The sequence below is a fragment of the Mixophyes fleayi genome, chromosome 1 (assembly GCF_038048845.1).
Source record: "Mixophyes fleayi isolate aMixFle1 chromosome 1, aMixFle1.hap1, whole genome shotgun sequence".
Taxonomy (NCBI): domain Eukaryota; kingdom Metazoa; phylum Chordata; class Amphibia; order Anura; family Limnodynastidae; genus Mixophyes; species Mixophyes fleayi.
This window is the reverse complement of record NC_134402.1, coordinates 358,864,084-358,887,513: the sequence shown is the minus strand read 5'-3', so window position 1 is coordinate 358,887,513 and position 23,430 is coordinate 358,864,084. Positions and strand designations below refer to the sequence as shown.

At 40.2% G+C, this 23,430-nt stretch overlaps 1 protein-coding gene across 7 annotated transcripts in view; it reads right to left on the bottom strand.

Annotated features, from left to right (window-relative positions):
- Positions 1-20,698, bottom strand: part of ATXN2 (ataxin 2) — a 47,748-nt gene extending 27,050 nt beyond the window's left edge. For 2 of the 7 annotated variants that reach the window (XM_075178466.1, XM_075178464.1), the window contains exons 1-7: positions 20,124-20,697; positions 7,075-7,108; positions 5,523-5,582; positions 3,805-3,876; positions 921-1,068; positions 650-795; positions 324-415 (exon numbers count right to left, since the gene is read on the bottom strand). In XM_075178466.1, coding sequence (XP_075034567.1) covers positions 324-415; positions 650-795; positions 921-1,068; positions 3,805-3,876; positions 5,523-5,582; positions 7,075-7,108; positions 20,124-20,218 — 647 coding nt within the window. In that variant the 5' untranslated portion in view covers positions 20,219-20,697. Of the gene's footprint in view, positions 1-323; positions 416-649; positions 796-920; positions 1,069-3,804; positions 3,877-5,522; positions 5,583-7,074; positions 7,109-19,115; positions 19,380-20,123 lie in introns of those variants that run through there. The other 5 variants (XM_075178468.1, XM_075178463.1, XM_075178470.1 and 2 more) reach the window with 5 other exon arrangements.
- Between the last annotated feature and the right edge of the window lie 2,732 nt (positions 20,699-23,430).

Sequence of the window (23,430 nt, the reverse complement as noted above, 5' to 3'; positions counted from 1 at the left end):
TTAACCCTGCAAGCAGTTTATTGCTAAAGGCCAGCAATTTAATAGTAAGGATTCAAGTGGTTTTTGTCTCTTGGCATGTCTGGTAAGCAGACATTTGCCCATAAGGCCTGCATATAGGAAACTTTAAAAGGTCTTTATAAGAAAAGATGTGCAAAGAGTGAACATAGACAGGAAATTTTAAAGAAATAGCTATAGTTTCCTTTTTTCTTCTTTTCAATTTTCCCCCATAATTTCAAATTTTATTTGTCCAATATATGAACACTGGCATATTGGGGTGGGGGGGGATTGGGTATGAAATATCAAATCAGTGTTTTAGTACTTACGTATAAGAGGAAAGGCTACTGTCATAGGTTGATACAACACCATAATTTTCTTCATTGTAGCGAAACATTTCATTGGGATCCCAACCATTAGACTACAGACAGAAGAATATGGTCAATTACAGGTAACAAAAACAACCCCCAAAACACTTTTGAATACAGTATCAAGAGCAGTGCCCTAAACGGCAAGATGTCTACATAACACACGTTTATAAAAGACAATTGGCAAGAGGCGATCTAGAGATGGGAAGAATGAGGGAATTCCCTTAGAAGGCTACATCACTTCTACATTTTGGATCAATGAGTAAAGTAGCAGAACATTTACTTACTACATCTGTATCTAAAGATTCTAGCTCCTCGCTGTTAGTAGATAAGTTACTACTAACGAGGCATTCGCCCCCGTCCCATGGTTCCAGGTCTTTCTCCTTGTGCTCACCGTTTACTTTAGATGATATACCAGAGTCAGTAAATCCATCTGAAAGACAAAATCACTCTTAACTGGTGGTTGACAATATTGGCAGCCAAATTGTTCGAGCATTCTAAATCAAACTGGGAAGAACAACAACAACAGACTAAGATCATTGCAGTAAGAGCAAATACCTCTTTTTGCATAATTCACATCCATGTCTTTGAACTGTGCCACAACAAAATCGGAAGACTTGAATAATATACTATCCACAATGTCTTCACGCTTTGTCCCAGTAGATTCTTTATTTTTCTTATGAGCTGCATCGAGCACTAAGTCACACTGCAAAAGAAAAGTGGATTTAGATTTTAAAAATATTTAAAAAAACAAAACAAAACAAAAAACACCCATGTAAAGAAAATATGTTTTCATATTAAATGATTTTTTATTGAACCAGGAGTTAAGCACATAATTTGATTCTGCACAAATTCTGACAATTCCTCCTCTTCCAGATCCCTTCCCCTCTGGGAACGCCAGTTATTAACTATACTGCGCTGTGGGCATGGCTATAGAGAATATAATGAACTTTTTTTTTTTACAAATCAACTCAATAAATTAACAAACAGGAGTGTAAAAGGTGTGGACAGTGCCTGCCAATGAAGTCAGAGAAAAGGATTTCAACAAAAATACAAAATTCACCTCACCCACTTTCTTCCAATTGGGGTACACTAACTCTGGGCATGTGCCACATCTGCCCCTAGGGGGTGGTGTGCTTTGATGTTGAAGTGCACAAAACTTTCCATCCAAAGCTAGTCTTAGGACAGAAACACAATGAACCTGTAAAATTTTATGAATGTGTGGACCGAAGATCAAGTGTCCGTCCCACACAGCTGAAGTTCAGTGCAGCCCTGGAGGCACTCACTGATCTGGTACAATATACCCTCACACTTTCAGGAATAGTTCTTCGCTCTCCGATATATGCCTGTCAAAGTAACTAATCTAGCAATAATTTGCTTAGTCACAGGCTACACCCAGGTGCTCAAGTCGGCAGAGACATTTATCTGAGGGTTTAGAGGCCAGTCACTTAGTAGACAATACTTGTTTCACTCTTTGTTGCCCTCTATGTGGAGCAGAGGATGACCCTCTACAGGTAGCGCCCTTAGTTTTTTCTGAGAGGCGAAAAGAGCAAAAATGTAGGACCTTTAGGCTTGGGAGCCTTAACAGGAAGAAAAGACCTTTTCCCCGTGTCCCAGATTATCATTCAGGGAAACATAGGACTTTGCTTGGAAAAGGGAGGACTCGAGAGACCCCTGACTGAGTCAAGTTCCCAGACCCTAAGCCAAAGAGTACAAAGTGTCACAGTCACTGATGTCGAAAATCAGAACCCAGTAAGCCTGGGATCAAGAGCAGATTCGCCCACTCGAATGCCTCCCTGATGTGGTCAACAAATGACAATTCAGACAGTGGCTTACTAGAACGCAACCATCCTATGCTCTGTTCTAACCACTTTTCCACCCAAGCCAATACCAAACTGGGTCCAAGAAAGGCATCTACATAAATAGACAAAAATGGCCAGACAGGAAACGCAAAGCCATTTTAAGGAAACGCTGTATTTGGGGTCGGCATGGCTGTGGTCTAACAAATATACTATAGGGTACTCCCTCTTTTCCGTATACTTGCTTGGTAGAGGATAGTTTGCAGGCTGCAAGAAATCTGGAGATTCTGGTCAGGTCTGATCCAAACTTCACTAAATAAATTCCCTAACTGGGGAGAGAAGGATTTCTTTTTTCATGTAAATAGTGTAATTTCAAGTACATGAGGCTCCATACACTCTTGAAAGGTAGAGCCTGTCGCATTGCCTGCATTAAGTCGTTTACACCATGCCTTCTAGATGAATCTTCATTTAAACTGGAGGGATACTCAAAGTACAAATCCTCAAAACTGTGTCTCTCCTGAGGGAAAATCTCTTAATACATTAGTCCCAGGGCTGAACCAGAGCGGCACTCTTGCACCTATGAGGCCTGGGTGCTTCCTCCGATGCCTTTACGTCAGAGATTTTAGCCAGGTGCTTTCAGGCCTCAAAATATAGTGCTATTTCCTGAACAATGGGATCCAGTTCAGTGGAAGAAATGGTCATCTGTTTGAGGTCTGCAGAAAGCTGCGTAAAGCTCAGCAATAGTATGTTTTAGCCCTAGATGTTCCTGCCATCTCAACTGCATCCCCTCTGTACGCTGAACAGAAATTTTTCTTTCAAGAAAGTATGAAAGGGTTCTTCAATTTGAGTGGCTGCCTGTGAGCAGATATACCATACCTGCTGAGAGCACACCCTCAGCCCGCTCCATGCTTCTTGTGAAGCTGACCGTCGTAGCGGAAGAGTTTAGGTTATAATAAAGTAAGAGTTCTTACTTTTAGCCATTATGGTCAGCAATGGTTGTGCCCATAGTCCTTTGGGTACATGGCTAAAACTGGAGTTCCCTGAGGGAAGTGGATATAGAAGGGAATGAGTCTTAAGACTTTGTACAGAGTCAAAGGACGTGCCCAACTCCTGCATCAGGCTCTAATCTGAAGGTTGCAATGTCTCCCAATGGAACAAGCAAATTCGGTGTACAGAAAAAAAGGTTACACAACCCATAGCAAAGAAATGTTTGCCTTCATATTCTAATCAGTACCAGAAAAATTTCAGAAGCTACTGATCACTATGGGTTACAGCACCCTGTTCCTGTGCAACAGTTTTTATAGTCAGCCTATATCAGAGCAGGTAATGCGCCCTGGAAAAGCACAATTACCACAGGAATGTATTTAAAATAAATATTTCAGCACTGAGGAAGATACATATAAATTTGCCCAGAACAGAGCTGCCCAAAACCCCCAGAACAGAGCTGCCCAGAACCCCCAGAACAGAGCTGCCCAGAACCCCCAGAACAGAGCTGCCCAGAACCCCCAGAACAGAGATGCCCAGAACCCCCAGAACAGAGATGCCCAGAACCCCCAGAACAGAGATGCCCAGAACCCCCAGAACAGAGATGCCCAGAACCCCCCCTCCCACAAATACAACACATTATTATGCCTTGTACCTACCTTAGGGCTATACGTTTTAAAAACGCCTTCATACACACTACCATTTTTCACATTTACTTCACACTTTGAACCCTAGAGGGAATATAAAAAGATATATTTATAAATAAGTAAATGTCTAAGAAGGGGCATAGTATCAATGTATGTAGACAACTGAAAGGAGAACCAGTGAGGTGCCATTTTATACCCAATATGTTGAGGAACATTTTAGTTTTAATAATTGTGTGAGACAGTGTGTTATAGTAACAATGGCCAGAAAAATTAAAATGATCTTTTGCATAAGAGAAACAGTAACAAACAGCTAATCAGGTTTCAAAATACGACAGTTGCAATAGTAAAGATTTTCTCCCCAATAATTCACTTTTTCAGACATCCACCTTGATCTGCACCAGCTTCCCCTTAGTAGCCAATTTTACATTACATTATTGTCTCCAGTCAGCAAGCTACCCAGTCATCACTCCCTGTGTGCCATTTTATAGTCTAGTACCGTACTCAGCTACTAAAGCGTTCTATCACAGTATAATGTAACAGTCTAATCGTGCAGCAAATGCTCTAAAGCCATAAAATGAGTTAGTAAGGGGAGCTGCAGGAGCCAGCTTGTGTCTAGATTGCGGTCAGTGCAGAACGCCCAGAAAAGGAAAAAAGGAAAAAATATGAAACTGCCAAGGTTGAGTGATGGGGAGCATTATTCAGGTGGAAGAAACTTTTAGAGTAAAGCTGAGATATACCCAGAATATAGCCATTATGCTCGTCTGTATGCTTCAAGAATACTTTGGGGAACAGTTAAAAAAAAAAAAAAAATCCATCCAAAACAAAAAAACAAACAAACATTAGTTCAAGGCATTAAGAAGAAAGACTATATTTGTTTTGGGAAGCACCAGGGAAACAAATTAGCTTTAATGATCTCAAATTGTTTTAATCTTTCCTCTTACCACCAAGACTGTCAAGCAGGTGTTAATGCCCCTCATCTATGAACTTCCCATTCACATTAACAGGAAGCCTATGAGGGAGGAGTATTCACACCCACTGTTCCCATTGAAGCAGACAGAGTTGTGAGGAGGGAACAGAGTAACATGGGGCCAGGGAAGCCTGGGGCTTTCCGGTAGATGATGCGACAAGCATGATTTTGCTTTTCATCATACTGCCTTAAATTTACTTTTAAATCTGTGCTCAACAAAGGCTCAGAACTCATGACAAAAGGACACTACTTTTACAGAACACAAATTAAAGTTTCCATAATTGGGGATGGGAAAATATTGTCAAATGATGCATCTTCTATGATTAGTAGGTGGTATTAATCGGGCCTGGACAAATGCCAGGAGTCCAGTTACCAATGTGCCTAAAACATTTGAATTAATTTATTATTTACTGATAGTGCCTAATGTCAAAGGATGTACATTTTCCCTGCCTTCTAAAGAGATCCTTGAAGGCTCCTAGATGTGACTGACCAACTAAAGTTATACATATAACCCACATCTTCTGCATATAGTTGACAAAATAAATCAGTATGTAGTTTACTGGAAATTTAAAGTACAAAATCAGACAGATACTAGTCTGGAATGCAGTTACCAACAGCACTGCAGCACTGCTAACCAACTTTAAATCGCTGCCACTAACGGAATTAATGTGACATATCCTGCTACAGCTGAAGGAAAGTTACATTCCTAACACACTCAGCCGCAGAACAAAGGACAAAATACACAGTAAAAATAAGAACTTACAACAACTGAAGTAAGAATGTGGACCATTCTCATGTTTGCATAGATTCCATCAAAAGAAATCTAAGAATAAAGTTAGAAATAAAAAGGTGTTATTTTGATTAACAACTTCTTATGATATACTCTGGAGAAAGACCAAAACATTCTATATTCTGGTTATATTTTGCTTTGGTACTTGTGGTCTTGAGCATATGTAGAATGACCTTGTGTAACATTTTCAGTTACACCCAGCATAGCTTCCACATATGGACAGCACCCACAAGTTCAGAGGAAAAAGAATCTAAATACGCATTTTATTAAAACGTACAGAATTTGAGGAAGTCGGTCAGCAGCATATTTTTTCTTCTTCTTGGGTGTTATTTTTTTTTGGGGTGTGGCCAGTTAAAGGGGCTTCCCTTCTTTGTCTGTCATGTCTAAGTGACCAGGCCAAGCCATTTATTTTAATTGCGCTTTGTTACAACAATGTTATCCAGAGATCACCTTTGAGATGTATCTCAGGGCACAGAAAAAAAACTCTGCCTCCTCAGTTAGACGGAGGTTAGAACAGTAAAGACATTTAGCAAAAAGTTACAGAAGGAGAATCACAAGCTCGTGACGATAAAAGAATATTGCAATAATATACAAATTCTGTACTTTGTAAACATGGAGTGATTCACCTACAAGTCAACGTTAAATAAAGAAAATATATATACTAAAATGAGCAAGTCTACCATGTTGCTTCAAAAGCCTTGCATAGCAGCTGGGTCTCACTTGGAGATCTAGCTTCCTCTGTTCACTCTAATACAGCTCAGACTTCCTCAGCTATAAAAATACTATTAGTAAGTACAATGAAAAAGCAACGCTGAGGTTGAGGGGAAATATATTTTGGGGACATTTGCAGCATCAACAAAACAACAGTTTAGACATGCAAAATGTTATGCACACAAACAGGTCACTTCCAAAATATGAACAGTTCTGAAGACTGTCCATTTAAAGGGGGTTTCCATTTTTGTTTTATCCATCGTTTTAGGTTTTACATCAAAATATAAGTTTCATTGTAGCACAAGCAATAATAAAATCATATTATTCAATGCCTGAAAAGCACATTAAAAATAGAATAAATGGTATCTTATTAGTGCAAATACATTCTAAAATAACACATTTAGGGGCATATTCAATTAGCTTTTGGATTCGCGGCAACGCGCCGGAACAGCCGCGAAACGTAATACACGGTTCCGCAATAACGTGGATTTTCGTTCGCAGCCCATAGGGTTGCGAACGAAAATCCGCGTTAATGCGGTACCGTAATACCCGCAAGAACACGCACTTTTCGCGGTAACGCGAGTTACAGCGAATCCAAAAGCTAATTGAATATGCCCCTTAAAGTGCTAGAAGTGGGCAGAGCCTATTTCTCATGCTACCAGTACAACAGATGGTGCTGGTAAAAGTACAATGTATAGAAGGCGTGTGGCAAAACACGTCTAAAGCACAAAGATTCTTTTCAATGCCTTTTTACCCGTTGGCACAGCGTATGTGTAAACGTATCCTAACAATTGGATAGGTGTTTGGAACTTACAGACTGAGGAGGTCCTTTTCCACTGCTACGCCCTCTGAAAACAAACAGAAAACAAAAATCCATGTTAGTTACACCACAAAGTCTGAAAATCGTTCTCGGGTGTTAAGTTATGTGATTACAGTCTGTCTAACTGTGAGGAGATTGAAAACATCAATTTTGAATTTGTATACATTTGTAAAAAGGTCAAGAAGTATTTGCATATCGAGTCACATCGCACATGACGTTTAATTGCCTTTTGGCAGCAAAAATAGTGAGGCGACCTATACAAGGCTGAAATGCAGCCCGTCACTGGTGTGTTATGTTAGAGAAACGCCTTCCTCCGAATAGGTCAAACTGTTAAACAAGTGTGACAAAGCATGATAAACATAGATTAGCCTAGTATAAAAACTCCATATTCATGATTATAAATCTTAGATCCAGATTCATTAAGGAAAGCACATTGGTAAATCCTTGCTGCATTGTGGGGGAAGGCAAATTTAAAATGTGGGAACATCCCTAGATCAACTTTAAATTTTAGCATAAAAAATAAAGCCATTAAAATATTTGTGTGCTACATTACAAAGCAGACAGTATTTTCCCTAGGTCAGACCCAGCATGCCGAACAACTCTCAGAGTAAGAGTTGGCTGGAAGCAGTGGTTTCGTTATAAAAGCCATTGAAAATCAGGCATTTAACGCATTCTAAATAAGGAAAAAAAAAAATGGAGTGAATGGCCCAACATACAATTCCCTACAAGTTTCAGAGCCCTCGAGAGCCAGAGACAGATTTCAAATAAAGAAAGCACATGAAAAATTGAAGAATGAGCATGAAGCAAAAAAAAACTGGAAACAAATTGATAAATAGTAGATTCAGCTGCACAAGTTCTAGAATATAGTACAAGTCAGCATCAATGAAAGAATGTTCAGTTACACATTGATTGATTTCACTAATGCCAGAATTCAAACACTGAACTATGGAGAAAATACCTTGTTCAATGTTTAATCGGACATTCAAGTGCAGCTCTGTGTACCCCATTACAGATAGCACCAACACCACTTACATCTTTAGGACAGTGACCTGATGGGATCTCATACAAGTGAAAAAGACATCACTAGCCCTGGCACTGTATAAATTAACCAACCCACAAGTGCATTTCCGCAAGTCTGTCTAGCTGTCAGTCACTGTCTGATCAATTAGAGAAACACATCCCTACTGACATTTGAAATGGTGGCATCACCCAGAGCTTACAAATATGCAGACAGCCAAGAAGCCTTGCAATCCCACTCCTTTATCTCAATGTCAGTATCATGGATGTCTGTGTTGCATGAGGCAGATAATCCGACACAGGAAAAACACAAACTAAAACATTAGCAACACGCTCCGGAGCATGTTATAGAAATCTGCAGCACATCTGTTGCTAGAGTCACTAGCTATTCTGTTGCCAAGTACACTGACAGCAGCTGTGCCCCTTAAAAAGTTGCATGCTTACTGTGCCCCTCTTGCCACCTGTGGCCTGCCATAGATTGCAAGTCTCCGTTGATTAAATAAAAAAAGGGAGAGTCATTCTAGAAGATAACTTTGCCTTTCCTCATGAGAACAAATCCTCCAATGTGGCAAATATTGCTGCAAAACAAGAGTAAGCATTGCATACACTTTTATATAGCAGCACTTCAGAGGTTTCAAAACTACTTCTTTCAAACGTTATATTCTTTAAAAATGTCAAACTGCTGAATATTACAAAAATTGTGGCCAGCAGAGCAATATATAAGTAAATGAAATTTGAGCAAACAAAACAAAAAAAAAAACAAACATATGTCACTAAAAATTAATATAAAATGACTGGTAAACAAGGTTTATAACCAGTCAATGGGGAATTTAAGATAGACAATCTATGCACTATATAGGTCACTTTTTGGAAATCCACCGAGGCTCAAAAATGATCATTTCAAGGCCAACTATGACTATGGCCCCGACAAAAAATATCTCTTTAGCAGCAGTGGCTAAATTAATTCCCAATTTAAATCTCAGCCTATGGGTTTCAAACGGAATAACCTCATTCTCTGAATTACTAGACGATCAGAGTTTACTATCTTTTGCACAAATAAAGGAAAGATTTCACCTCCCTTCCTAGGAATTTTATAAATACCTGCAGATCAGACATTGGTTTAACTCCCTTCCCAGACTAGGTCTACCCATTACAACACCAACGCCCTTGCTGTTCACTAAATTAACAAAAGGAGATAATAGAGCCAGCATTACCTTCTGGTACCGCTATGGCCTCCCCTCTACATCAGAAAATAAAACCAAAATACAATTGCAGTGAGAATCTGACCTTCAACTAGAGTTGGAAAGTGAAGAATGGGAAGCCATTTTCACAAACGCATTCCAAATGTCCAAATGTATAAATCACACAGAAATGATGATAAAATGAATTAATAGATTGTATCTTACTCCAACTAGTCTTCATAAAATGTGGCCTTCCCAGTCAAAACTTTGCTGGCGGCAATGCAATATTCCGGGGGATTTGATACATATATTCTGGAACTGTCCTCATATACAGTCGTTCTGGGTACAAATCTTCCAGTTAGCCAATAAGGTTACTAGACAAAATCTTTCTCCTACCCCGGAGGTGGCATTACTGCAACATTACCCCCCAGTTTCCATCATATGCTAAATATGTCTTTAGTCATATTCTGATTGCCGCAAGAGCCTCCTTAGCTCAAGGTTGGAAGTCACCACAGATACCCTTGATATCTAAAGTAGTGGCCAAGGTGCAATTCAGCTTTGAAATGGAGACAGAGGGGATGCCCTACTCCACTGCCACCTCGTCCCCAATAATGAAGTGGTTCAGCTGGCATGTGTATGTTACGGACGGAGAGGGAGCGCGTCCAAAACGAATAGACTGATTTACTACCTGCATCTCCCACACTTAGCGAAGTTCCCCAATGTTCCTATTAGTAGTCCCCTGGTGACCATTCGACTAGTGTAACTTTCACGAATTGGAAGGTAACCTATTGGGTTCCCCCCCTCATGTGTTCAATGTGGTTTAACAACAGAATTGTTTAAGGTGTTCCTCCCCACTATGTACCCCTTCAATCCTTCTCCTTTTTATTTTTGTGTCCTTTCCTTACCCCCCCCCCCCCCCCCATCCCTCTCTACTTTCTGTACTCCATAATTTCTGAAAAATTTATAAAAATACTATTGAAGTTAAAAATGATAATTTCCAGTAATCACACAAAAGCAAATAATTTCTGTTTTTAAATGGGTGAGTATATCGGATCATCATGCAGAATGTGAAAATGGGTCCGACAAAGCTTGGTAGGCAAGTATGTACTGCTGCATTCCATCCCCAATGCTTCGCTTCATACTTGGTGACCACCACTGCTCACCCTCTTGGATCACAATGAAAGAAAAAACAGCTATTGCATACCACTGATTATATGGTGTGTCATTTACAAAGTGAACTGGTAAACAGCCAACTGAAATTCAGATCTACATAAATATTGATTGGCTACCCAAGAGTTTCTTATGTAAATACATAAAAAAATAATGAGCATCAATGATTATCATCACTGGCAGGGACCACCACGATGTGTTTTAATTGCCACAGCCGAAGAAAGAGTGGACTGACGTATGATTATGTCCTACAGCAGTTCATCAGTTCTGTGTCGCCTCAGCTGGGGAGGAGAGGTATGTATGTATGTATGTATGTATGTATGTATGTATGTATGTATGTATGTATGTATGTATGTATGTATGTATATGCACTGCAGGGCAGAAATCACTTGATCACCGAAAGTACATGCTCGGCACTTTTGGTGTAATGTAGCTGTAGGAAAACAGACGTCCTCCAAATTTTGTGAAACGACAAGACCCAGCATGTCATATTGATGCTGGTAAAACATGCTGGAAATAGTAGCATTCTACCAGTGTCCCCAAACCACCAGTGACTTCAAATAGTATAGAGTGCCATAATGAAGCCAGTACCAGTGCCTCACAACATACTCTACATAGAAGCCTGTGCTCTCACAGTATACCAGTCATGGTCCTCAATAAGACATGCACTGGTTCATGTGTGCCAATAATGTGATCCTATCCTTCATGTACCAGTCAGTTACTTAAGGCACCAAGAGACATCAAGCAGAGCTGTCTGTTGGATGACAGAAGGTTTCTGTATCTCAGCACTCGTACTTGCTTTGGTCAACAGGATGCATATTATGACCTAAAATCCATAAAGGAGACTAATGCAATATTTTTAAAATGGACCACTAAACCTCTTGCTCTACAACAGACCATTTAACCAACTCTTGCCTCTGAAGGTTTCCCCTTAGAAGCCTTGCTGAGTAAACACTGGTCCCCCTTGTTGGGCCAGGAGCCATCTCAACTTGAGCTGAAGTATACACCAGACGCATGTTAAAGAGGAAGAGTAAAATCTCCAAACTATCTTGCCAAGTTCTATCCTATCCGAGATCAAACAGGGAAAACAAATTTGAACAGAGACCTTTCACTACATCAATTTTAAGTACATAAGTGTGCAATCTGTCTTTATTCTACAGCAACAACTTTAAACAAAGTTATCATTTATTGATATAACACCAGCATACTTGTATTACAGTGTTCCTATTTAAGCACATATATAACAAGACAGTATTACATAAAGAGGTAAAAGGACCCTACTTGCAAACCTAAATGTTTGATTATTAAACAGATTTTAGTAGGTAGTAGTCCTGGAGCTGCGCTATCATAGGCATGTCATGGCAAATAGCAGCAGCCTTGCAGCTCTACGAGTGCCTGTAAGCATGGACCAACCTGGTTAACAGCAGCCTGGAGGCCTAGTAATGTTGCCATTATCCCTATGTGATCCCCAAATATAAAATGTTAAATGGAAGCATTGGGTGCTTCCACATAGGTTAGAAATATAGCACAGCAAATATTCTATACAATACAATCAGTGTAACTAGCGTCTCTAATACTCCTGAAATGGAACTAGTTTTACATCCAAGCAAGGCAGACTTTTAATTGGAGCTGGCAGAGCACCTTCCACACTACCCATTTAAAATGTTCACACATGTAGGAAGTTAAGAATTTAAATGGAATCATATACAGACCTTTACAAGCAAATGATTTATATAGATGGAACAATTTCAAAACAAACATATTTTACCACTGTATGATCTCCAATGGTACATCTACATAGTCTCAGATGCGGTACATCACTGCAACAACGTAGATAGACAGCAGTCTAACAGCAGCAGCGGGTTTCTGCAAGTAACTATGCCTTTTAATGGCAATCCAGGGATCTAGCATGCACAGTAACAGGCAAATTCAGTTCCTTATTGCTTAAACAAATGGCTGCATGCGACCACAGTGTTCAAAATGCTCAGGCACTTCTACATTTGTTGCTAGGCCATTCAGTGACATTAACGTTCCCTTAAGTTTTGGGAATCATTTGATAGTGTGGGGGGGGTGAGGTCCAAATGGGACATTCCTGAATCGGACATTTACAACAAGTGGAACCATAATCGTGTAGCAGGATATTCAGGAAAAATTAAGAAAAATAAACAGCCTGTGTGTACAACATACAAATTACTATTGAACAGAACAAAGGTATTCCCCAACATATCGAAAACAATCCCCATTTACTTCCACCCCGGTACACTAACCAGTGTGACAGAGTCAGCCTTGGCAATATATGTCTGAAGAGTACAGAATGAAATTAGAGATAAGATAATGTATTTCATGTACAAGGCAATAGAAAACATTTTCTGATGGAAAACACCCTTAAAATTTTGAGCACACTGAAAATAGAATGCTTAATGATGATTAGGCTGACAAAATTTAACAACCACTTTTGTGAAAGATCTTTTGGAACAACTAGCATAATTCTGAATTGTTTGTGTGTCAAATTTACCGTTACTAGTTTGTTACTGAAGGGACTGCATCGCAAGTAAAAATTAAAACATGAAAGACAGGTAAGCAGCAGGTGGAGCACAGGAACCTTCATCTGTGGGCCCCAAGTTCATTCCCAATTTATGCTCTGTCAATTTTTTTTACTTTAATTCCTGTGAACTTCATCTGTGGTCCCAGTTCTTATTGAATTAAGAATATATACTTTGCCTGGAGCAGTGGACGTTTACATCACATGACTTCAAAGCTACACAGCTTCAGCAGTACATCTGAGAACAGAGAACTGACATGCTATATGTACCACCTGGACCTCCTCTTTCCTCCGCGGGGATGAACGCAACTCCTGCTTATTTGATTATAAATAGTAAAAAATGACTTTTCCACAACTATCCTATAAATTCATGAGAATAATAAATGGAATGCTGAGTACACAATGCCTTATGGGGTTCTACAGGGGATGTGCGGTGTTTTCATTGATTAAATGCATCATACTAATTACTCAGATTAAGGGTTGTGTGGGGCTCTTTTGAGCAGTCCATACAAATGCGGTCCTTGAAGCATCAGGTTGCCCATCAACTTAAGAGGAGAGATTAACTAATGCATGTTTAGTACCAGTAGCATGCGATGTAGTGGTCAACTGCACATATCAAGAGCCAGCAGGCTGAATTGCTTGTTTAATCCTGAAGATGGAAAGAGCATTTTTTTCTATGCGCTAAAAAGAGCAGGGAGCCATTTAGAAATGGTTACATTTTATGAAGTGCTTACATTTCCATTTTAAACTGCAACAGCTCCTTCACATCTAGCATTTGCTGTGTGGTTTAAAGGAAGTCTGAGAGCACACATTATTGATCCCAATAGCAGAACATCACCTCCACTTGCAAACCACTCAGCATTCTCTATGTGATGGATATTTCTGCATTATAATGTAAGCAGTGGGGTGCACAATGATCCCAATGTCTGTTCTATTTTTGTGCTCTGTACATGCAGTCAGAGCTTGGAGTGGTCAATCCACACTGTAGCACCCACTGACTTTATGCTAGTAAACACAAAAAAGTCAAACATCTTACTAGTAATAAAGACATTGTAGACATATACCACATGCATTTACCAGCAGTAAAGAAAATAACTAAATACAAGACACGTTCCAAACAATTGGTGACCCTAGAAACAATGATTCTGAGTGTCAAGTCAATTTTGCACAATACTAGAGCAGGCATGAGCAAACCCTTGAAGTTGAATGTTCCTATTTAGTCAACTTCTGTCATTCACACATAATTGTTGCCTTAAACAGGTGAGCAGTTCTACCCATACACTTGCAGGGGGAGTTGCAGAGTTGCAAGATCAACAACCAAAAACATCTTATTTGTGACATTCTGCTGAGTAAAGGGGAGGGTAAAGTGTAGTCATGCATGGAGGATTTATTGGTTAGGAAATAGATTTAAATGGTGTTCATTGGAGGATTGGCCTCAGTGATCAGTACAAGGAGACCACAGGTATATGTAAAGTAGTTAGGCGTTTCATACGTAAGTTTACTATATTAACCATTGCTAAGATGACTCAGACACCCTGACACATCAGTGGTGAAAAACATAGCATACATAAAACAGCGACATATAAGCCAAGCAAAATAAATACAGATGTGAAAACTAAGGGAAGAGGGGCTTGTATAATAAATTACAAAGATAAATATAATTTAAAGAGACCATTAACTCAAACATTTTCATTCCTCAGACGTATTTTTGGCAGGAATAATATAGCATTTATTTTTTGTCAATTAAATTTAACATTTAACATTTGCTTTAGGCAGATGGTGATTATATATATATATATATATATATCACACACACAACCTCAAAAAAAATCAGTACTATTATCTTAGTCACTTTAATTACCAACAGCACTCATCAGGACAGCCCCTAGTTGTCTTTGCCCAAGGATTGAGCCCTTGACTGTCCAAAATTTGTTTCTGTCCAGGGGGTAAATGCATCAAGCTGAGATTTTTCCGGCAGGTTTGAAAAACCAATCAGATTCTAATTATCATTCATTTAGTACATTCTACAAAATGACAGCTAGAATCTGATTGGTTTCTATAGGCAACATATCCACTTTTCAAACCCGTTGCAAAACTCTCAGCTTGATACATTTACCACCAGATGTTATAAGCATTGCTATCTGTTCCAAAGAATACAAACTTAGCGCAGATGATATTCTGCTCACTTTGACTTCCCCCACACATCGCTCCCGAATCTGCTTGCCACCCTTACTGCTTATGGAATCCAAATCAGGCTATAAGATTAATCTCTGCAAGACTGAAGCTCTTACACTTCACGTATCCCACCAGACCCTAGTTCTCCTCAAAAACAATTTTAAATTTTCGTTGTGGCAATCCAAAATAAAATACTTAGGAATCTCCATTACCTCGCAGTACGATTCCTTATACGCAGAAGACTTCCCTGCTATTATTTAAACAATTAAGGCAGATCTGTTCAAGGGGAAAAGACTAATCATCTCCTAGTTGGGTAAGATAGTTGCCCTCAAGATGAATATCCCCATCTGCTGTACCTCTTTCAGACGCTCCCGATGCAAGTACCCAGGTCTACCTTCATTCAATTACATTGGCAGTTCTCTCAATTTGTTTGGCAGCATAAGCCCCCATGCACCAGCTTCTCTACTCTGCCTAGAGCGACTGTTAAAGGCGGCAGGGTCTTTCCAGACATCCGCCTGTATTATACCGCCCATCTGAGCCAGGCTGTGACCTGGTTTACAAAATATACGGGTCCTCTGTCGATTGCCCTGGAGTCCTGCTGCTGCCACGTTCTGTTTTTGGGATTAGTTTTGGGGATCCCAGTGGGCGATAGGCAATCATTGAGATCACATCCGGTAGCACTCTTCACCTGTCAGATATGGGACTACTGTAAGCTTGACTTTATGACTACGTCCAATACCTATCCATAACGCCTCTCTGGGACATTGTCCCGGCCTATATCCTGGGGCAATGCCTCTCTCGATTTAAGGCATCATGTTGGTGGGTGACATTTTGCACACTGATCAATGTTATTGCTACAAGAGAAGTTTGACTTCCCAAGTGTTAGCCCATTTGCTTATCTTCAAGTAAAACACTGTGGACTCCCTCCCTATTACAAGACCCTTAGCTCCCCTGAAATCCCTATGTGTAAATTCACCTCTGCAACGGGGCATCATTTCCACCTATATAAACTGCTTATATCCTACAAGCAATCCAACATCCCCATTCATGAACTACGATGGAAGGCCGATTTGGGCAGTCCGTCAGATGAGGACACTTGGGCAACAATTAGAGAAAGGGTCTCTAAGACCTCCATTTCCTTCCTCGTTAAGGAAAGTGCATATAAAGTCTACTACTGTTGCTACCTGGTTACTACTTGGCGGAAAAGGATCTATGGGTCCACTTCTGACTTATGCTGGAGGGGCTGTGTGGAACAAGGGAACTTTCTCCACATCTGGTGGACTTTTCCAAAAATCACTTCTTTCTGGGATGATATAGCCGCTCTCATCAGCGAGGTCACTACGGTTCAAGTTACAAAATGCCCATGGTCCTTTCTCCTGGGTTCTCCCATAGAGATCTTGGATAAATACCCAAAGAAGCCGTCTGTCCAGATATTTAACACAGCAAGACGGCTAGTCGCAAAACACTGGAAGAATCCAGATCAGCCTTCCAGACAGCTAGTCCTCAATAAAATCTGGTGTTTGGCAATTATAGAAAAAAATGTCAGCATACTTACAGAAAACCCACAAATTCTCTCAAATTTGGGACAATTGGCTCATATACAATAGCTCCCCTGAACCTAACCCACCGTCTGACCAAGCTCTGAACACATCAGCTCTCTTCCCATGACAGAGCTGAGCAGGCCAAAATCTATCCTATCATTTTTATAATTAGGAAGGATTATAAATGTTTCATCGGTCTAAGTGGCTGCTGGTCACCATGGGTCCATACATTTATGTACTACTGTGTGTCTTATTCAGGTTGCTTTCTGGTCTCAGCTGCTAGCATACATTCAGTTCGTACAAGATGCATCTGCTCCATCTGAGAAAGGTGTCATTTTCCTTATTTAATTTTTTGAGAATTTGCCCACTTATGTGTGTGCATTACATACCAAAAACTAAAGATTTTTAGGTTTTTTTTTTTTGTTTTTTTTTAAATAAATCAGTGCCATTCCCATTCAATTCCAATGTCATTGTCGCCTGTTATTCTGGTCATCTTCTGACTGTGTTAACAGAGAATATCTCCTTACCACATTTACAAACATACCCTGTAAAGAACCTATCCATATTAAAGAATCACTATTCAGCATCTTGGCCATTTTAATGCCATATACACACTGCAATATTAGCTCAAATTGTTTAGTGAAAAACGCTTTACAGCAAGAGATATTAACAAACAATGTCAATAAGCAAGTTCAGCTTATTTTCCTTCAGTCTGCAATGAAAAAAATAAAATAAAACAGAATTTTCTACGCTGTACATCCAACAGTTGCAGTAAAACTTATCTATATAAGATTGCAATGCACTGCCTGTTAATGAGAGCACTAATGTCACTTACTGGACACACAGAATTACTATGAAGTGTTTGTACTATGTACAGTATTTTTCCACTTACAGTGATAGTCACAGAAAAAGTCATGTCAGAGAGGAAAAAAGTTAATCTAGTCTTCCCTTTGCAATGCTTTTTTTTTTGGGGGGGGGGGGGGGGGGTGAAAGGGTAGGGGAGGGTGGGGTCTGCTGCAAGACCATGCGTTTATTAATTATTTAACAGCTTGAGTGCCCCACACCTGTCTTGGTAGACAGTACCAGATAAAATACCATTTCTGTAAAAAAATGACTTCTGTTCATTGTAGTCTCTGTTCCATCAGTATGTTACAAATTGAAACCCATTGAAAATCAAATCCAAGCAAACGCAAAGTTAGATTATATGCATAGTGAAGTGTTTATGGGCCCAACTTACTTTACTACATAAAAAAGTTTAACATAAAATAAAAACCGCACAAAAGAGTGTCATGTAGGAAAGCGTGAATAAGACCAAGCACAGCAACAAATGGTGACCAATCACCAATTTAGCCACAACTTTAGAAGGCAATATTGGCAAGAGCCAAAGAGACCAAAATAAAATACATTAAAAAAAAAAAAAAATACACCACACAAAAAAACATGTACCTCATATCCAAGTCTGTGTGTCAGTTAAAATAGTGATTGCAACATAGAAAATGAAATTATCAAAAGCTTAACATTTACATTTTGTACTGTAAGGCCCTTACACACTGGACATCAGGTATCGGAATGTAAAATATTTGCACCACTCACTAGCGATTGGGAGAGGAACCATGTTTTTTTGGACGTAGACAAGTTGGGTTTTTTGCAAGTAACGAGCAAATACTGGGGTCAATTTAGAAAGCAGATTTTCAAATTAAAAATTTGTAACCTTCATTAATGCTTACTTTTGGATGACGATATTACTAGAAACAGATACACCAATGAAATAAAGACACCACAAACCCTCCTTGTTTGCTGATGTAGTGTACATAAAATTGTGAATTCTCTTTACTTGCAACAGCTGATTCCAGTATGGAGAAGCATATTCCCAGATTTACCACTATTATTTACATTAATCAAAACAAACATGTTCAACTCTTGAATATCCCCGGTATTCACAAATATTGCAATAGTAAATATAACAAGTCAACCAAGGGGAAGGAGGAGGAAAACTCAAAGCAGGGCTAAGCATTAAAACAAAAAGGATATTGAAAAGTTGATTAGCTCCATAAATCATCATATGAACAGGCTGCTCATAGAATTGTGCAAGAAGTTTAGCTACTGCAATTCTGACAAGACTACATTTTAATTAAAAAAAAAGTGAAATTGAAATAGTTATGAATATTTAAATGAAATAACAATGTTAAAATAATGACAATAAAGACACTAGGACAATGAAAATTAAATTCTGGACTTTAGATTAACGTGTATATATGCGATAGATTTGGTATACTACTTGCCACTCTCACAAACGCCTCAAAGCACCCTTGATCCCCCCAGACTACATTCAGCCTTATTCCTGTGTAGTAAACCGTCCATGCCAAATAATTATCAAAAAATAAAGACCGCAAGACAAGGACCACTAACCAATGCAGCAGCACGATAAAAATGTCAATTGATCACCGATACACACGGGTGTACTTCTATGCAGGGTACAGCAGGGAGCCGGTGAGCGCTGCGGCATTACAGGGTCTGGTAACATTCCTGGGAAATGGTTTCTGTGCACTCAAACACCAAAGAGGTCACTGAGCCCGGGGTGTGCTGTAGCAAGGAGACATGCCCTTGCTGTGTCCAGCACTCAGCAGCCACATGACAACATGCCTTGCCTGCATCACAAGCAGCCCATCAATGGCTGATTTTATCCCCTGACTGTGCCCCTGCAGGGGAAAACACGGAGTGTGAGGGGAGGTTATGGGGGAGATGGGAGGATTTCAGGAAGCAACACACAAACATAAAATGCGCAGCCGGCATAAACGCCCTGTCTGCCATTGGAGAGCACTGCGGATTAACCCCTGCTCCGCCACTAGCATCTGTCCTACACAACACATGGAGGCATTACACCACATGCAATGACAGTCGGCAGCAATCCGATCCCCACAGCTGTTATTAGCCCTCTACCACCAATGACCCCACAGGGCCCCGGTTCCCCCACCACACAGCTTCACCAACCTTGTAACAAATACAAGTACGTGATATAAGACCTGGTATTGACACCATCACCCCTGCCCTAGGGAAATGTCACCATTAATAGGGACAGTCGGCCCGGTGATCCCCTGCGTCACTCCGGCCATTAAATGACACTGCCTGCAATGTGGATGGAGCTAGAAGGTCCCATATTCCCCCATATGCGGCAGACACCATGTACTGTGCCCTGCCGCCAGGCCAGCCGTGCACACGGGAAGGTCCCGTCGGCTGGCCCAGGCCGGATGCGACATGTAATGGAGGGCGCTGCACACCAGGCCTCCCGCTGGGCCGGAGACAGCTGCAGCCCTGTAGGTGAGGCCGGGACAGCCCCGCGGCCTAGTCCCTCTGGCTCCCCTCCTCCCACACCCGCAACGCCCTTTAATAACATGGCTTCCAGGAGACATCACCCACCTGCCCATGTTCTGTCTGCCGCCTCCTCCTCCTCCGGGCGCCGGCACACTGGCCCCGCCGGGCTTCCTGTTATTACCGGTCTGCTTCATGGACATGACGATCCCATAAACAACCGGGATTCACAGCAGCTGACGAACCGAATAAAAAGAAAACCAACGGTTTCTCCTTTGGATTAAAAAAAAAAAAATCAGCCAGAAACGTGTTCAATAAAAAAAAAAAAAAAAAAAGCACAGCGATGAGAGCGCGGGCCTAGCAGCGGCGTGACGCCGGAGAGTGTGGCTGGAGGCCGCGCCGGGTGGGAGAGATCAGAGCGGGTGAAGTCTCCACGGTTGCCACAGGCAAGCAAGACCAAAACAGTCTGAGGAGAACAGGCCCGCGGAAGAATATAGCCAACTGCCGTTACTATATCCGCCAACACCGTATCTACGATCTTCGCGCCTCGATCCGCAACATAATCCAACCGTAAAAACAAGTCACGTCTCCAGTTACCAAATGTGAGGGTCAAATAGTCTGTGGGGGGTAGCTATAGGTAAAGGGGAGGGGACACGCTAGGAACTATTTACGGGAAGTCGGAAGGATACCTGAGCTAGGGGTGTGTAATGCACAGAACACGTGAGCCGGTTTGTGCTGCTGAAGTGGAAGCAGTACAGTGTGATACCGGGAGGGAGTGTTCTCCCTGCGCTGCGCATGTAGTCTGCACAGACGCTGTATTATCACTGTCTTTGTTGGAGGAGGTTACTAGCTCAGCCCTTGGTCACTGTAGAGGCGTCTACTCTATATTTCTATTATTTAAATGTATTTTGCCTTCATCTGGCAGAATTTCTTGTGAGGAAATCGAGATAGTATTAACAAATACGCTTTGTGTTTCAACTGTACCCTTTTTTTGCCCGAACCCAACTTATGCATAGCAATCTGTTTCATTGCGTTTTTAAATACTACACTTCCTTATAATCTTTCCCTATACTTAACCTTTTGTCTACAAGTGACCTTAGAGCAGAGCAGAGGCAGGCGGGGCAGGGGGCCATTTGCCCCCTGGCTGGTCTCATAGTGGGCTACCTTGGGCTGGATCATTGGGCCACCTGCACTTTTTCCCTATAAAATAGGCTTTTGAGTCAAGTCTTGTCCCCTGGGCAAAAATTTACCAGCCCTCCCCTGTGAAAATAACATTGAGGACATGTCACACACGCAAAATAATTTGAAAGTATATAAACTATATGCAATAGGTTTTCAGAGATACAATTTTGAGCATATTGTACATAAAATCACTGCGCATGCTCAGAAGCAGCAGGTTTGTCACACGATCTGGCTATCGCAAAGCTACTTGTTTTTCTGCTGTATCTCTTGCTCCAGGGTTAGTCTTAGTACTGATCAGTAATGTTGCCAGTCTTCTATGCATGCTATAACATGTGTTTACAATCATGAGCAATTGTAAACATTTATTTTATGCTTAGTAGGCATTAATAACATTCTGATAAATGTATTTCATAGAAAAATATATTTTAAAAAAAACCTTTTTTAATAAGAAAAATAAATTAACGCCTATGTAAATAACAGGTGACTTTAATTAAAAACAATTTTCTGTATATTCTTTTGCGAATTTATGATTCACATAGGTATTAGACGTATCCTGCAGCATCTTGTTTAGTATAGCACAGCAGACAGGCCCCCTGATTTCAAAAGCACAGGTATTGTAAGATCTGTGCCTTGATGAATTCGGGAGTACAGAAAAGCCTAAGTACATGCATATAATACTAATCACGGGTGGCGCTCAGAATGTGTGCCTTGCTGAATCAGGCTCATGGAGCAATAGCTTTCAACCTGCCCTCAGGCACCTCGGCTCCCCCCCAACCAACTTGTTTTCCAGGTCTATATGTGCTGGTAATTATTTCACTTTTTTATTTAGAGGTTTGAAAACATGGACTGTGGGGCTTATCAGAAGACCAGTTTGAGAAGTAACTTTTGGTATTGGTAACTACTTCATAAATTGACCTCCACTACCACCTGCATGAACTAGCTGATATTTTGGTTTGTGGTGTTTAAGGGTTAATAGAACAGACTCTCTTATTATGTAACCAAAGTACAGATGAGCGAATTTCCACGACAGGTGCGTCCGTTTTGTTGGGAATAACTTTTTTAGTTTACCAATGTTTTATTTTTCCCCTCGGGAGAGATAGGGCTTGCTTCTTGTAGCAGATTGGAATAAATATCCTTTTAAGTCCATTACATAGGGGACAAATAGAGACAGTTACTGCAAGTCAATAAATGTAACCACATAGGTAATCACTAGCTCTCCTAAATATAGCTTATACAAAATATGTGTTGTGGAAAACCGCTTTTTAGTTTGGAAGGGAGTCTATGGATAGGTATGAAGAAATGTCCATCAAAATAGATTCTATACACCCCAGTATAGAATTTACTACCAAGTAAGACTAAATCTGATTTTATGAATATTAAATTAGACAAAGGTGGAGAGTACTTTTCTACAAATCTGTATAATAAGGTAGTGGAGTGCAATAATCAGCTTCTTACATTAGATAAGAGTAATTTAACTGCAAAGCAAATCAACTTATTGACAAGTTGTTTGATAGAGTGTATGATATGGATGGCCTGATTAACATTTGGAACATGGTAGTGTCCCTCTCTAGAAACCGTCTACTGAAATGCAGAGAGATACACACATCACAACATTTTTTAGTTAAGATTAACAGACCTCAATATGTTCCTTTATAGCTTGGTGCAGAGAGGAGGGATATGGATTGATATACTTGATATTATATATATATATATATATATATATATATATATATATGTATAGGGAAAAAAGTTTTGGAACAAAAGGCCATGCAATAAAACTAAGGGAGGGCAGGATTAGGGGAACTTGAGGAAGAATTACTGTACCAAAAAGGTGGTAGAGAGGCTTCAGGTATTCATAGCCTTCTACCAGAGTTGGAGAAGCTTATATGTTAGGCAAATTTAAACATGCTTGGTATAGATATAAGGCTATCCTAAACAAACTCAGGATCTAATATTTTAAGGAATAAAAAGCTACAGACAAGATGGGCCACGTAGTTCTTATCTGCCGCATTTGCGTTTATAAGCATTTTTACTTGCATTTTAATATCCATTAAAAAAAAATGTTAACACCTGTGTGTAGATAGCCTTAAGCAGTTAGGGAAATAATCACAATCAAGTTTCCCCAATTGTTTATCTTTCCTGCATTCTCATACAGAAAGGGATGTACCATGGGCGATTCCTTGGTGTGGGCAAATTTCAGTTGTGAAAGAATGAGGCAGACATTTTTGACAGA